Source organism: Lepisosteus oculatus, chromosome 3 (genome assembly GCF_040954835.1).
Source record: "Lepisosteus oculatus isolate fLepOcu1 chromosome 3, fLepOcu1.hap2, whole genome shotgun sequence".
Classification (NCBI taxonomy): Eukaryota; Metazoa; Chordata; class Actinopteri; order Semionotiformes; family Lepisosteidae; genus Lepisosteus; species Lepisosteus oculatus.
The window spans coordinates 14,153,752-14,171,169 of NC_090698.1; the positions used below are offsets into that span (position 1 = coordinate 14,153,752).

The following is a 17,418-nucleotide window of genomic DNA, read 5'->3' on the forward strand; positions in this document are numbered from 1 at the left end:
ACACTTTGCAGTACCTAAGCTTACAAGTTTAGTTTTAGGTACATAATGCATTTGTGAAAATGTCATAGTTAAAAGAAACCAGTTGGATCTGTAAAAAATGTTCACAGATAGCAAGGATCTTATATTGTGAGGGAAAAAGTATAAAGTCTGAAGTATAAAATTAAAGGAATGGATCATCCACACATTTTTCTGACTAATTTGTGAAATGAGTTCTAATTAAATATTCCTTGTTGTTATTCCTTATAATTTACTTCATCATCTGCTGTGCAGATAAAGGAAAGTGAATTTCAAACCATTCCAAAATGCCATATAATTGCAAATTACTCAGCTGTTATAGTTTGGACAAAATCATCCCTTTTCAACAGCGCACAAATGAATATACGTTTTTCTCAATCATTGCAGCATGCCAAGAAATGCTGCCAGGTTTCTTCTGAAAATTAACATCGAAAGTACCATTACTGTTGTTACTGTTGTTCTCATATTGAACAGACTTTTATTCTTTGAAGAATCCGAAAGACATTATTGTACGATTATTGTTGCCTGTTAGAAAGGTGATGGCTGGCTGAGTAAGGAAGCTTTTTAATACAGCACACTGAAACAGTTTTTCCACACAATTTCATAAACTATCCAAAATAAGGAAAAAATTGTTCAAATGAAGAAGATTTGCATTCTTAATGCACTACATGGAAATCTAAAGATGTCATTTAGTTTATTTAGTCTTTTGAACAGCAGTTCAAGTTATCTTTTAATTCAACACCTATTCTGAAACTGATATTTCAGAATAATTATTTCCTATGTGTTGTTATTCGCTCATTTTGGTTATTCACTCATGATGGACAGAAGAATCATTGAATGCTCCAGTCTCTACATGAACTGAGGACTGCTCTAGCAACATACATTTGATAAGGCACCCCTGTTCAATGAGTCATGTTTTTGTTTTCAAACATATTGTACTTCCCAAATCACTTTTCAGATAACTTCTAATATGCAACTATTCAGAATTATTCTTCTTGCTAATTTTAATTTTTTCTTCTAATGCCTCCAACCCTATTGCCATTCTAACTAATGCTTCCAATGATGACAAAGAGGGAGCTGCTGTACTTTTGTATGTGCAGTATGTGTTGTATGTGCTGTATGTTGTATACTGGGATTAACTCCCATCGAGTTCAACAAGGCTGGGTAGTCTGATGTGTACCCCTAAAAAATGTTGGGTAAAGAAGGGTAAAGATATGACTCTTGTTATTGGTTTTAAAGACACTTTCCCACATTTTTTACTTGTTAAAATGTTTTTTAAAGATTTGAACTTCTGCTCTCCATTAAATTGCGCCAGATCAGTTATTGATTACAGTACCTGCTAATTAAACTAGAGGCGAGTGGGACTGAGGCATTTTCTCTCTATAATGGGATAATCTTCTATTTGCAGTCCTCATTTAATCAAGGGTGGACAGGGAGGGAGGGTTCAATCCCTTCATTAATCTCCTGCTCTGAATGTCACAGAACGGACATTGAGAGATGTGTGTAATGCAGAATGATTATTTGACAGCCCCAGAACAATTTCTGGACACCAGGGGTTTGCATCGGGCTCACTGAAAAATGAGCAGGATGCCTAAAGGCCTGCAGTTTAACACTGAATAGTTAGAAAGTTGAACTTCTCTTTAGTTTCTCCCTTAAAGGGGAACTGCAATGCTATTTTTATATTTCAGGACTAGAAAGAATAGGCATTGATGAGTGCATTTCAAACCACAATGATAGTAAAATGTACACAGTAAAACCAATTTACATAACAAAATAGACATTTACAGGTATATTCCGTGCCATATTCTGAGATTCAGTACAAGGCAACAAAATCGCTGGTGACGTAAAACAGCCATTGCTTTTTTTTTACTTTAATTACTTCAAGTATTACTTCAGTTTAAGGTTGTTGCATAATGTTGCTGAGCCCAAGTCGACATTTTGTAACTTCAGGGGCACCAGTGGCGGGAATGGAGAATTTAATCTTGAGTGATGTGCACTGGGCTGCCATGCTTTTATTTACCCACAGCACCAACATCCCTGTGGAAAGTTCTCTGGATTTGTTTAAAAAGTAACAGTTGTACGTTACCCTCCTGATGCCCTCCTTGGACTCCTCCACATTGTGCTCGGCCCCCCCAGTCCGGTTGATCATTTTCCACATCTGAGAGTACATGGTGTCCCTCTCGAAGGGATTCATGCCCTTGGTGCGCACTTGGTCGTACACGGCCGAGTCCAGCACTGTGCCATAGGGGATGTCAGTCTGCTTAGACAGGTCCTGGAGAGACCTGCATCAGGAGGAACACAAAGACAGAGAGGTCACACTCTCATTACAAAGCCACATTGCCTATTTCAGGTTTTAATGCATTACAGGGCCTAGTAAAAGTCACAACCATCTCTAGGAACAGTACCAGGTAGCAGTTATTTCATGACTATAGTATATTCTTTGGCAAATGTGCACAAAGAGGTAAGGAATTAAAATACAATTTCCACATTGGGAGTACAGACTACCATGCAGGGCCGTTTATTGCCTCCCATGCACATCTTTTGCAAAAGTTGCATTATGCGGAAACCACTTTGCTGTAATGCTTTTGTGCTTTCTTTAATGCTGTAAGCTAAAAGAGAGACTTCAGAGTAGTGCTGTAGCACTACTGGAGCAGTGTGCCACACATCAGAAAATATCACCTCCTGCCAATGTCAAACACATGTTATTTACATTTTGAGATGGCACAGAAGTATAAAGAAACAGACATAAATGCATTTTTGCAGAGTTTTAAAGATTTTTAATTGTTATTCTGCTTTCCCAACGCACAGAACTGAAACAATATTAATAGGAGAACAAGGCAGGTTTAAAAAATGTAATTATCCATCACTGTTTTTCTAGAAATAAGTACTATTGCACACTGCATCTCATGAAGATGCTGGATCATTATGCTGTATGCTGTATCATTATGAAGCCTGCCAACATAATGGTTTCAGTACAGGGTTAAATTGATGTTTGGACTCAATCTTGCCTTAGGTGTCAGACTACATCACAGAACTTTTTTAACCTTTTCCATTAGAATACATTAATGATCTATCATCAAATGAAAAAAAAACCCACAATTAAATAATTTACAAAATTTCATGTGGTGAAAATGTTTTAACTAGGATGTAGTCTCACCTTGTATATTGTGCTATTTGGTCGCTACAACCCATAGCAAGAACATGCACAATCATATTGACATTCCCTTTGCCTAGATTTCAGTTCATACAGTAGTGCCGTTTGTTAGGTGTGGCTAATTGGCTCTGTCACACTGCTGTTCCCATAGATCCCTGCTCCCTCAGTGGTAACACATTTCCAGATGATCCTGGCTCTTGACAGTGAGTTGCCTGATCAACACTTTTACAGCAGATGCAATTGGTTCAACTGCAAGCCTAGTTAGTTTAGTAGCTTATATACTGTAACATGGCTGAGTGTACAGCTTGTAGTCAAGCCTAAACAATTAGGAAGGAAGAATAACACTGTTATAATCTTGTTTACTGAAACCCACAATTCCTAAGAAGGTTTACAAACAAAAGCTCTTAATATCAGTGTATATTAAATTGCCTGGAAAACAACTGCACTGAAAACATCATGTCTGTTTGGTTGAACAGTGGCATAGCCAAGCTGACTTGAAAGAACTTTGACATCCTCTGCCAGGGAAACAACTGCAGCTCAGCACTTTAAGGTCTAAGTTCTAAGGTCTTAAGGTCTTAATGACTCCTGTGTACCCCCTTGTGGTGAAGGAGAGAAAGATTACAGATCTCCTTGTTTATTACACTGAACACTGTATGGCAGGTGTAAAGTCTATCTGATGCAGTTTCAAAAAAATCATGATTACAGTACCTCACCCATCTCAGCAGATTTAGAAACATATTTCAAGATATTTCTTTTTTGTGTCCAGACAACTGGAGGCAGTTGATCAGGCAATTGTACTGAAGTCATCATGTCTGGTTTTCAAAATACTTCAATTCAGGACTTGAAAATTTTCTTTAACCTTTCTTGGGCTGGATCCCAAATCCACAAAGCAGGTTTGTAAAAAATATGCCTTTTATTGAAATCTATCAAATGCACAGTACCATATCCTGACTAAATGAGAGCAATATATTTGCAGATTCTAATGTTTTGTACAAGATATCAAAGCCTTACAAATGACAAAATTCAAATGTGAGATTAAATCAGGAATTCCAATATGTATAACATCCTGAAATCATATTAATAGGAGTGCTACAGGTATTTCATCTAATACCCAACCTAAATCAAATCAGTTTAAAATTATAAACAGAATTCAACATTCTCCTATCACATTATTAAATGTGGATTGAAACAGGACACTCATTGCTGGAGGTGCATTTGCAATGATAGAAGACTGTTACACTTTATGATCGGAGTTGCTGTAACTTAAGTCAGTACTGTGAAACATCTCTTGGGATCCTGTACTTGCAATTTTAGGAGATTTACCAGCACTCTATTTTAGTTATAAAAAAATCCTAAATGCAACTCTTACAGTACTTCTATACTGACTTTCAAGGAAGCTGGTGTACACCCCAGTTTGGGAACTATGGAAAAATACAGTTGGACATTATTAACCTCAAACTATTGAGCAAGCTCAGTTTCATATGAAACAAATTGTCATATCATATTACAAAAGCATACGTGAAACATCACAATTTTGACCAAACCCAACTTTGCTTAGAGCATAAGAGCAGTTTCTGAGATTTAACCAGATCGGGATAAGAGATAATGCTTCTGTCAGAAACATCAAGAATTGTTTTAATGCAGCATGACTGCATTAAAAATTAAATAATATTTCTCAAGAAGGGGCTACTTTAATTCTGATGCAATCAAAATATGGGTTGTGAACAAGCATCTACAATAACAATGACAAAACACAGAGAAAGATATACAGTATAAAAAAGGAGGACAGACACAGCAGACATTTCCCAACACAAAAAAGATTCTTCCAACTCCCTTGTTTGTCTTTGTTTACTAGACACGCAGGAAAGTTTAAAAAGCCTTTTTTCTGGCATGAAAGCAGTCAACCAGCTTTTTCTGTTCTTTTGATGGCACAAAACCACCTGCTGTTGTTTTGGAAGTAAAGGCTTCACATGTGCAGCCCTTCTTCTTTCCTTGGCATCTGCTCCGTTCTAACTGACATGCACATTGTAAGAAGCAGGACTGATTTCACTGTGTGCACCTCCTCTGCACTGGTAAGCTGTATTTTGCAAAAAAACTACTGTGCAAAAATTGCAAACTAATAATAAAACCTACATTTAAAAACACCAAGAAAAAAAAAACTTGATTAAAACTATTGTTTTACTCTCTAAAATACTTGTACATGACAAACAGCTGTTTCATGGTAAAGAAGTAACTTTACTGACTATGAAAAATCACAGAACCTATGCACTCTAATGCTCGTTGGGGCTCATGTGTTTTATGTGTGTGTGAAGAACACCACATGCAAGTGGGAGCAGAGCCAAAGCAGAAGGTTGGCTACTCATGCCCAGCACTGGATAGTAGGATGGTAGCACAGTCCTTTCATTTGCAAAAATGCAGGATATTGTTACAGCTTAGACAGGTGACAGGTGCAACATGAGTCATCTCTGGTACAAGGCCAAAGGGGAATATGTTCTGAAGAGCACTTTTCTGAAATCATAATAATCACACATTTTTATTTAGAAACACTTTTCAAAAGACACAATGTGCTGTACTGTACTGCAGGTCCAAGCACTCATAACTACGCCAGTATGTGACTGAATAATAATAATATAGTTCAGATATGATGATGAGTGAGCCAGAATGAAGCACTCTAATAATAGCAATAAGTGATGCAGGTCCCTGGGTGACACATCATTTCTTTGTTCTATAGGATGCAGTAGGCAGTCTGAATGAGCAAAGCAGCTGTCTTTTAAACGGGACACGAACAACTAAACCTAACTATTCATGAGGCATCATAACTTCATTGCAATGATGATACACACAGGAATACCATCTTTGTGTTTAACACTGTATTAACCTGGTGGATTATTTTTAAATTTTTGCTGAAAGATACTATTCGAAGTCCCTACCGTCTCGAACAATCCCTATAACATAGTGTGTAAAAGCTTATTCTTATGCCAACAAATGCTCTGTACCTCATCCCTAGCTGTGTTTGAATTGCACAAAGACGTGTACCTATAGGAAATTATCTTTACACTCGTCTGGCACAATTAGTACTTACATTTCCATAATTATTATACTAAGCCTAGTTAAAAGAGGCTTATTTCCCCAGTGACTAGACTGCCCCCTCCAAAATCTGTTCAACATAATATTTACCTATAGTTTGTTCAAAGGTGAAACTACACCCACGATCTAAAAATATTAAGGATAAGGTTGTATAATAGTGCTCTATCAAGCATGAAGGAGGCTGGATATAAGCCATCTTGCCTTTCTCACAACAGAAACCCACACCTCGATTGAAGCATTAAACAGTAACTGAATGTGTGGAGCTGTGCAAGACAGTGTAAACACATTCTGTGTGAGGCTGTCAGAAGATTTTTTTAATTAGCTCTTTAGTTATCGAGAACAGTCTATACAGGCCCATTATTCTGGAGGAGTTTATATGAAAATATACTGTATATAAAGGATATATAGGCTATTGAGCTCTGTCAAAAATATATTGATGCTGTAATGTCACTGTACTCACTAACAAGGGTGCAGCTACTGGAGAAGGGGTATGAATCTACCTGCTGAGTGGTGTGGGAGTGAGTACAAGGCTGTTAAAACTAGTGCAGTTCAATATCGTCAGGTATGCTTGGGTCAAAGCTAGTGATTCACAAAACAACAGTACCGAAGACTTTCCCAAGAGTAGTTTAGCTTCCAAGCTGTGTTAAGCTGTGTTCGGAAGGCAAAAATCAGTTCAAAAGCACCAGGAAGGGAAAATCTGCAAACCAAAGGAAAGCAGGAGATTCAAAGCCTGTGTTTCCAACACTAGAGAATACGATCACTGAGACTCAAAGGGAATAAACTCAATGACAGAGCGTATAACTGCCGAAGAAACAGGAATAAATACCCGAGGGAATGAGGTAAATAATTATTTAATTGGTAGTGGATGGTTTTGATAATCTACCACCCATGGCGGTTTCAGACCGTGTAGTGGAGTGGCCAGTGGCATCAGGAATGGAGGCTAGAGAGCCTGCATTCCCATGGGCATTACAGTACCCAGCTCCCAAAGGGTGACCTCCATATATTTCACATATGAAGAAACCAGCACTGCACTAGAGGAGAGTGCTGGCCCCAGAGATGCGTGTTTCCCCTTAAAAGACAAAGCTGGGTCCGCCCATGAAAATGAAGGAAATAGTGAGGGGAGCATGGAAAGTAAAAGAGAAGGTGATTGTATCTCCCAGATGGTGAAAAAAATCTTGTGTCAGCCTAAGTCAGGTTTGTTATTCGCTTTAAAATAAATACTTCGGAAATGGACAGAGAGTACTATAGAGGTTTGCTAAGGGCCCTGACCCAGTTGCTGTCCTATTTCCATTACCAGCAATAAGGGCACTGATGTTAACATTATTTGAAGATCCATAAACCTCTCAAGCAATTTTACTTTCAATTAGAAAACATCAGAGGCTACCATGCATGTAGAATTAAGAAACTGGCTAAATAAAGTCAGCAAATAGGGTTTGCTTGCTTACCCTAAGTGAACTGTGAGATCTATGAAATAACACAGTCTGTCTAATTGGAAGATTTGGGGTTCATTTTTAAAGTTTTCGAGGTTTCCTCTGAAGGATAAAAGAAGAACATCCCACCTCTTTAAAACAACAAGCCCCTGGGTTTGGAGTTTAAGGCCTAATTATTGCTGAAATGACCCCAAAAGTGTGTACACATTAAAGCTAATACATTGAAATTTATGGAAATCCTAATTAGCTGCATAGAACTAGAACCAAGCAATCTACACAGGAATTCTTAATGACATGTAATAAAAAAGTGATTCTTGTGTTAACATTTTGCTGGTAGCTGTGTGTGTACTGATGGTAGAAGTTAGATGGTCTGCAAAAGCAATTAACTAAATCACTACAATACATCCCAAAGCTGATTATTTACAATTATATTTCAAATTTATGGATGTACTTTTAAAAAAGAATAGCTCCACGAGTCTGAGTTCCAAATTAATATCAAGAAAATAATAATTTATTAATCTGACCTTTTGTCAGGCAATTTCATAAGATGTTTTGATTCTCAGTGCTTTTGTTGGGTCACAAATTTAGAGGTTATTTGTGGGATAGAATAATGGAAGGCATAGAAGGAAATTAACCAGACAAAACCACACTTCCATTAATAATAAACTATTTTACATAATGACTTTAAAAGCAATCTTGTCAAAGCACTTATGTACTAAACACCTGTGACAGTGTTGCTGAGGATGCCAAATGGCCCCCTCTCACCTGTAACCTTTCCTGAGCTGCGTAATTGGATATGTGCTCACACTTGAAGACATTAACAAAGCAACAGTCAGTGTCCGCCCCAAAAGACAATTCCTACTGTTGGTAACCTGGTTCCAAGGCCCGGCTCTGCAAAGAAAGATAGAAGCCCACTAGATGAAATGTGGCTCTAACTACTACTACTGCAAACACGCTGACACAGTCCACATGAACAGCAGCACAACTGGCTGCTGGGAGTTTAGTAACACACGTGTGGTCAGTTTTGAGTCCTACAAACCTTATTCTGTGCTTAACACTTTAAATATATATTTATATATTTATATATTTAGAGTGCTTATGAAGTGAGTTGGCCTATTCAAAGAAATGGATTATGAGAACTGTGGAGCAAAAGAATTTGGCAAGGCCATTCATGTGGTCAATTGAAATAGACAATGAAAAGTTTCAACTGTAACCTGTACACTAACCTGTCCTGTAACCTCACCTTATACACGTGGTCATGTGGTGAAAAATGTGAGGTATTCTAGTGCCCCCTAGTGTATACTGCTTCCAGGAGCATGTTCACCTATCTGTAGTGTTTTGAAATTATGTAGTACAGCTACAGTACAGCAGTCTCATTCTATGATTATATTTCTAGATTTCATAATTTATTACGTTTTTTTTTACTTTCTGAATCTGTTTCCACTGTGCTGTTATTCTTACAAAGATTACAAAATTATTTTTTTACACATCTGGAGACATGCATTATTCCGTTTCTTTTAAATCCCAGCAGCCTCTTACACCCACAGTGCACTGAGTGAACCTTTTAAATTGCTGCAGAGGCCTGTCTAGACTGACACTGCATGATTAGACCTGCTTATCTCAGCCTGCTGGCTTTTCCTGTACGTCTGCGCACAAGACGAAGCTGAACACCCTTACAAAAGACTCATGTCCCCATTTTTATTCCCAATGGAGTTATTTGTTGTGTTCAACAAGTTTGCTCAGAAGTACAAATTTAAAATGGGTACTGATGATTCATTGGCCTTGTTTGTGTAAAGTAAGGAGAAAAAACCTTTCCATTGAAAGGAGTTGTTCTTTTCAGTCGTCATACTTACTGAATTATTTACAAAGTGATTTCTAGTTACTGCCAGAGAGGCTATCCAAAGAGATATTCTTGGGGCTTTTTCTTAGGTGATATTTATGCTTTGTAACATTTTTATTTGGGATGAAGTTATGGTTTTAGAAACGTTGATTGCAGAAAAACTAATAAATGGTTAACAGTAATAATAAGGTTTGTTTACAGAGCTAAGCAAAAACTAATTGGTCCTCAATTAGCTACTTATGACCAAATGAGCTTGAATGGCCTCATGTTTATATTCTTTATTATATTCTTAGCTATAATATTAGTTTATTGTGATTGAGCTTTTGTGAATAAGACTATGACTGAAAGTATGAAATCACACCTGGTGCCCACACAACAAAATGCCATCCATTTCTGTCCAGTTCATAAATTTGTATTTAGGGGAAAGTATATATAATTCCCTGTGATCCAGGCACACTGAAAATCACACAGAGAAAGTTGCATGTGAAAAACAAGTGAAAGAAGACATCAGCAATAGCTCGTGAATTAGAACAGACACTTTGTAAAAACACACTGAATCTGAAAGCAGCGACATTTCTCGGTGCCCGTTTCATTAATGATTACTGTGTTAAATTATTGATTTGTTCTATATGTACGGCAGACCATATTTGTAACTGGATGTATATTATCATGGTGACTTCCTCGTGCCCAAGAATGAAGTGTCAAAATTGTGTGTATGTACAAACTGCTGTACAGGATTCTGATATTTATCCATTGTTCTAACTATTTCCACTTGCTTTTTCCTGATTGAAAACACCAGAGGCTTTGAGCAAATTTCTCATGTTCGGGAATATATGTATATTGCATCTCCTGATTGTGTCTAAAACAGTGTATATATATGTAATGTGTATATACTGTACTGTATGTATGTAATACACTTCCTCGTGGTGCTCTTGCTGGACTCCAGCCATCTACCAGTTACTTGTGTTGGATGGGACAACCACCATCCTGCTGCCTTCTCACAACACATTTGTGGAAGTTGATAGCTCTGTCCTGTCCTATTGCGAGTCGCAGGTGGGATTTGGCAAAGCCTACTTTCCAAATCATCCTTCCCTTGAGACAGAGTTTTTCACCATTTGGGTTTCTCGTCTTCCTGCCTTTATTTTGTCATTTTTACCATAACATTTTAATTTCCTTTCTGCAACTAACCACCCAACAGTAGCCACTACAAGTCTAAGCAGATATGGGAAATAAATGCATCAATCTATGAGAAAGTCAGGGTTGGGGCACACTGTGGGGTATGCCAGTACATCACTGGGTGATGGAGAAACAGACAATTTAGAACAGCCAATCATACCTACAGTATATTATTTTGTTATACAGGCTGATTTCCCCACAGCATTCATTTCAGGCTATATGTTATGGTTTATTAGTAAAAGCATGATTGTAAAAGCATGGATATGTGCTTTAAAAATAAATGACAATCAAACACCTCCCAAATCTATGTAAGTGGCAACAGCCATTTAACATCAAGACACCAGTGCTTTATGGATAAAATGGTTCTTTAAAATGTTATTAAAATAGTTATTAACATGTAAAGCTATTTGACTACAAACATTTATTGCCTGATCATATTTTGTTGTAAAAAATGAAACGTTAAATATTCAGGAACTATTTCACATATAGTATTTCACAGTAATACTGCCTTGAAAGGAATTACAATTAGTCTTCCATAAAGAAGAAAACATATACTTATGAATTATTTTAAAAGTGAAAGTTAAGTGAAAGTCTGGAAATTATAGTATGTGTCTGTACAGCACTTATATCGAGTCACAAATACTGTAGCTTAATTAGTAAAATGTATTAATCCTTGAAACCTGTCCTTACATATACAAATGGAAACTATCTAAAAAATAATCCAAGGGGAATTCCTCTGCCTTGCTGCAGTAGATGAAAAGTGCCACAAATATGTGATTCCCTTTCTTTGTGAAATTGGGCTTTCAGAAATATACAGGAGTCTGATTATTATTATTACGTTTCTACAACTATCTCTATGTTTTCTGAACTGAAAAGACACATGCCTTTGCATTTTGTAGTAAAATCACTGATACACAACATTCTGCTCCCTGTAGAATCTGGAACCTCTTTGTTAAATCGTAATGTCTCCCACATCAAACAACTGCACAGATGATTGTAGGGTAAAATAGGTTTCTTTGTGACAGTTACCCACTCCTCAGTATCCACAATGAATTAATTATGTGGTGGGAGGTGATTTTATCATATGCTTTACTCCCCCAGCACAAAATATCTGCACCCGATCACTTCCTCTTTCAGGGCCATGTGAAATAATGAATGAGCAAGCCGGATCACACTGGCACCATCAGCCCAAAGACATGCTGTGTGATAGATATACACACAGGCATGTGTCTTAGGGTTTTATTACAGTAAAGATATTAAAATAAGAATTTTTCAAAATCCCAAAATATTTATACAGAGGCTTCACATATTTACAAAAGTATTTGGGGATCTTTTGAAATCTTTAGTTTGCTATTCTTACAGTCATATTAAGAAATAAAAGGTTACAGGTATTCCAAATCATTGGTTTTCTTCTCCCCAACATGTTCTGCAATGAGGAGTACACTATTTCTGAAGATTAGACAATTAAGCAGTGTAATTGTGTTACAGTAGCTGGATTATGCGCAACACATTCGATTGTCAAATACAAAAAAAAATAAAAACAGGAGCCCCATAGGCTTTCAGCATTAGATTTGAAAATCTCTCTCATTTGGCGCAGTGGTCTGCTACATCAATGTGCTCTATCTCCCTAAAGAATTAGAACCTGGATTTTCTTTTCCAGCTTGAGCCCTTCACAGGCTACAGAAGGTACAGTACAGCAGCAGTCATTACTTTAGCAATTTATTTTGCTTTCAAATTTAATCTCATCCATGATAACATGGGTTTCTTGGGGTCACTGGTTTGTGTGAAAACAGTGGCTGGGCTTTACGGGAGTCAGGACCGGCTCCCGTGACACTCACTGCCCCACCCCAGGAAACACAATTTAATGGAAAGGTACCGAAGAAAATGTTTCATCCTAAAAATGTCATTTACGGGCAGAACTGTGTTGAAAAAGCAGCTGTATTCTGTGAACAAAGTATGATTGTACCCAGCGAGTCAAGAGCACGGGATGTTTTAATGTGTTTATCTCTGCTCCAGCAAAAAAGGCAGATACAAAACTGCACGTACCTGTAACTGTCTTCTCTGTCCTTCAAGGCTAAGACCTACAGTATAAGGACTGGAAAATTATTGTCTTGCTTGTCTTTGTATTACTTACCAACCATAATGAAGTAAACAAGTTGAGAAGTTTCACCAGCTAAGTGTATAAAATAAGGGACCTTTTCCTATTTTACTTTGGAAATCAGCTCGCACTTGCTTCACAGACTAGTGGTTGCTGTCTTTCCCTGTTGCGCAATATGAATAAATGCCTTACTGAGTGAATGAGAACACCTTTCCTGGCTCTTCTTTGATAAAGATTCCACGACAACGACTTACTGGATGGAGCTCTCAATGCGCGTGATGGTGAGGAAGGCCGCCAGGTTAGCAGTGTATGATGAGATGACAATCAGGGCAAACAGCCACCACACTCCCATCATCATCCGCGTCGCCAAAGTGGTGTAGGGCACTTCGCCACCTGAAGGAAGACAGAAGAAGAGATTCATGTGCCGGACTGCCTGTAAGGTGTGGAAACGGCCTGATATCAGCCTCCTAGAGGACACACATCATAGGACTTGTGTTTTAGTAGAGAAAATACTCAAAATTCAATTGAACAAAATCATACCTGAACAGATGATTAATTTAAATATATACACGCAGTATTTCAATACAGTTCCACAGTAATGAAAACATCCATATTGTACATAGGGTAGTCTGACAGTGTTTTCCAGAAACAGAGCACTCCGAATGAAACACATGAAATCGGATTTTGATTCCTGGCTTTTCATTGGGATACATACAGTAGGCAGTTTGGTTCAAACCCAGAGCCGGCAAAGTGGAGGCAAATAACAAAATTAGTCTGTTTAAGCTATTAATGAGCTGATTCAGTTAGTCAAGAGGTTTGAAATCCAAATGTCTTCATTAGCCAAGATATTCCTCCTACATGCCAAAATTGTATTTCATACACAGTTGTGGAATAGAAAATGTCATTTTGTCAAATATGACTAAGTAATGAACTGTGGAAGCATGACCGTGCACTCCTGAAACACTTCAACGGTAGATGTTTAAAGCTAAATCACACTGCTATTATTATAGGTCACATATTTTACTCAGCAGTAGAAAGAGTGGTTGAAAGTACAGGTGCTCAGCATACCTTTCACACATACCCACATTTCCTAACTGGAAATAATATCACAATAAATATGAATATAATTACAGAGAGAAAACAGGAGGATGTGGAAGTTTCTGTGCACCACTATGAGCAAGATGAAACAGAATTCAATGCATCATAAGAGGTGTGAATTACATACCACATCTGACAAATAATGCATTTGCTCTATTAGAGGGTTCTATCTATTGTAGGCTATTTCAAATTAGCTTCATTTTTCTTTGTGAAGCATCACATTCACATGTGTAATAAGTAGCAGGCATTTTCACTCCCTTCAGCAAAAAAAACTCAATAAAACTTTCAACACCAGATGTCTTTATTGTAGGCTTCTGGATAGGTGTCTTGCAATGACAGCCATTGGGCAATATAATATTAGCATACAGCTCACATATGTGCTGCTTTGACATGTAAATAAAAATAAAACATTTTATTTCTTCAGAATTAAACTTGATAGATGTGCTTGCTTAAGGATAAAATTACATTTTAATTAACTGCACTGGGTATGTTGTCATCTTTGGATACTGTTGTAAGTTGTTTCGCGTGAAGGGCAAACTGTAATTATAGGTATTAATCACTTTGCACATACAGAGACAAAAATCCCAACATATGTAGATGATTTATCTAGGCTGGACCTCCTCTGTCTGCTCCTGTTTATTCTTGAAATTAATGTTTGCAAAACACTAGCAAATTAATATGCATTCATATGGGATCTAAGGTTTTGTTGTGTATAGATAGAATTGTTTTGAGCATTAAAACCCTATTTATTTTCATTTGCCAGAAAAGGGAAATGATCTAAAGGGAAAGACAACACAAATTAGATTATACACATTTTAGAGTAAAGAGTTCATCTAGAAATCCAAATTCGATAATATAACAAATGTTTGCAAAAAATCTGATCATGTCTTTCTTTTGGAAAGATGGGAGGGTAGAAGTACTTATAGGAAAATCTGAAAATGTGTGGCTTTTATTACTCACGGAGCTGATACATTCAGATCAATCTCTTTTTCTTCACTGTTGTCACCAAAATCAATAATTGTTCCCATAGTTTACATAGTAATGTTAGAAAATTCCAAAAACAATGAAATAGAGAAGCACCAGATGCCAAAGTTAGGTTAAAGTTGATAGCCAGCTTGCTAACTAATAATACTAACTTCTAATTTCATATGACCACCAAAAACAATCAAACACTTCACAGTTTTGCATTACAGACATAGACAACACACCACATATGGTGTGAGTTAAAATTATAAGTCATGCAACAACTAAGATACTTTGAAATAGAATAAGGAACATGTTCCAGGGTCGTATTTCAAACATCGTCAGCATCAGAAAAAGTCTGCCTTCATAGAGCACGAAATAGTGAAGTAAATATTCCTCAAAGTCAACACAGATCAGAACAAAGAGAAACACTCACGATGCAGGAGAAGGAAAACAGCTAATCCACTTCTGCAAGTTGCAGAATACGACTTGTCCAGGTTAGTTCAATATGAACAAAAAGTATTACAAGCTTACCAACTTTCCCTTGTGTTTTAAGACTGGTTTTGTGTACTGGATCAAACTGTGAAGCCCAGCTCTGGGCAATCTATAAAGTCTTTCTACTTTGGTTTGCAGGGCTTTCCATGAATGCCTCAAGTCTCCACTTATGACTCTGTAATTATGATTATGCTGCAGGAGTAGGAGCAAAATCAAGAATTTAAGAATTTTATGACTCCCTGTTGCCCTGATTTTCTACCATCCCGAGGTGGATAAATGATACAAGAAATCAAAGAGAAACTATTTTCTCTAATAAGGAAAAAATACAGGAAACATAACTTGTCTCACTGGAATAAATATGCTTAGCTTTTCTTAGATCATTTTTCCAACAATATTTGGAAAAATGGACCCCTGCTGTGTCACAAACCATTAACTGTGTCTTTCAACAATTAGCAGCTTAAATCAAATGCTGACTGACAGCGTGAAACAGTGATGTTTCCAGGTGGAAAAAATATCTTTGAGGATGTGCAGTATTAACTTAATTCAGACGCGAACTAGAATCCTGCTGAATGGCACCCTGTCAGGAATGGTCCTCATTCTGAGGCAGAACGTCAAATATGAAAGTAAATGGATTTCAGAATAAAGGCTACCATCTGTGATACTGTTCATATGCTGTAGGAGCTTTCTGTAACTTTCTACACCAGGGAGCTTGCAATCTCTCGAGAAGCACCTTCAATATATGTTGTGTCACACTCTCTGGAGTTCCTGTTTTTCATTTCTGAGCAGTTCTAAAATGAAGAAATTCTGGCAGATTTTCCATTTGGTTTCAGCATTGAGTAGCTCTTTGTTTTTGCCATCTACCTGAATCAGGTGTGAGCCACTTGAAGAAGGCTTCCATCCGAAACGTTGTTTCCTTTCTTTTCTGTCTGGAATAATCCCGTTACCTGTTCCTTTGCAGCCTATGCATGCTGACGCAGCTACCTACTTGAACTACAAAGATAAAGATGGATTTATGAGTTTCCTAGTTTTACATCACCCATAATCTATTTTAGCTGGAAATTAACACAAAGGCTGTGCTTGCCATATACACTTTGTTATTTACAAACACATTGTTTCACATTTGGGAAAACCCTGCCTGTGAATAATTCAATCAGATACTGTACTAGAATGGGTGTAAAAAGGCAGACAACCATGTAATGTCAGCAGACACAGACAGAAGCTATAATAATTTCAGAAAGAACCAAACCAGAATAAAAAAATAGAATCCAGAATATTACCCAAGTTAGACACATCTCAAATGTTCAGTACAAGGTACAAAAACTTTGTTTTTCTGAACATTTCTGGAAAATAGGTAGCTTCTCCAAAAATGATATTAAAAAAAACTTCAGACCCTTAGACAAAGAACTGAAGTTTCATTTAAGTCCTTTTTTTCATAAAACATCACCAATCCTGGGATGTCAAGTGACAGACTGGTCTGCCAGAGAGGGGCTGAATTTCATGGTTTCAGACTGAAATCTGATTGTTGCAGCAGGCTCTCAAGCACAGTGACGGCAGGCAGGGGAGCTCTGCTACCACACATTCCTCTTTCCAATGTTTGAATCAGATATGCACTTTTCATGTTCATGTTTATGTATGAATGCACAAGGAGGAACAGAGACCAGGTAGGAGGTGGGTTCACACTATTTTCTGAATAATATAATTTACAGCAGTGATATTACAAGCAATCTTGTAAAGAGCAATCTGAAAGCACATGAGCCTGGTTTCCAGTGTGCCAGAAGTGAGAACTTAAGTCACTACATCTTGCTCCAATTCCTTCTTCTTCTGCTCTTCTTTTTAGAAATGGACCTACTGTATGAATCCTTCAAATACCTTTGCTGTATCTCAGCTGCGTTGTGATGTATCCTTTGCTAGCAGTCTGCTACATAATTACAATTACTTGTTTGTAACAAATTATTATAAGTTTAAAATAGAGCTATAACACACATTCCCATTAGTAGAAGCTACCGTACATTAAGAAAACTATAACAAATTGTATTTCAATTCCTACTTGAAGAGGCTACAT

General features: G+C 37.3%; 1 protein-coding gene across 3 annotated transcripts in view; it reads right to left on the reverse strand.

The window, feature by feature from the left end:
• Positions 1-17,418, reverse strand: part of grid2 (glutamate receptor, ionotropic, delta 2) — a 595,344-nt gene that overhangs the window by 123,908 nt on the left and 454,018 nt on the right. For all 3 annotated transcript variants that reach the window (XR_001477768.2, XM_015340421.2, XM_006627273.3), the window contains exons 12-13: positions 13,055-13,193; positions 2,102-2,297 (exon numbers count right to left, since the gene is read on the reverse strand). Coding sequence is in view for 2 of the 3 variants with exons in the window: in XM_015340421.2 (XP_015195907.2) it covers positions 2,102-2,297; positions 13,055-13,193 (335 nt within the window). In the remaining variant the exon portion in view is untranslated. The remainder of the gene's footprint in view (positions 1-2,101; positions 2,298-13,054; positions 13,194-17,418) is intronic.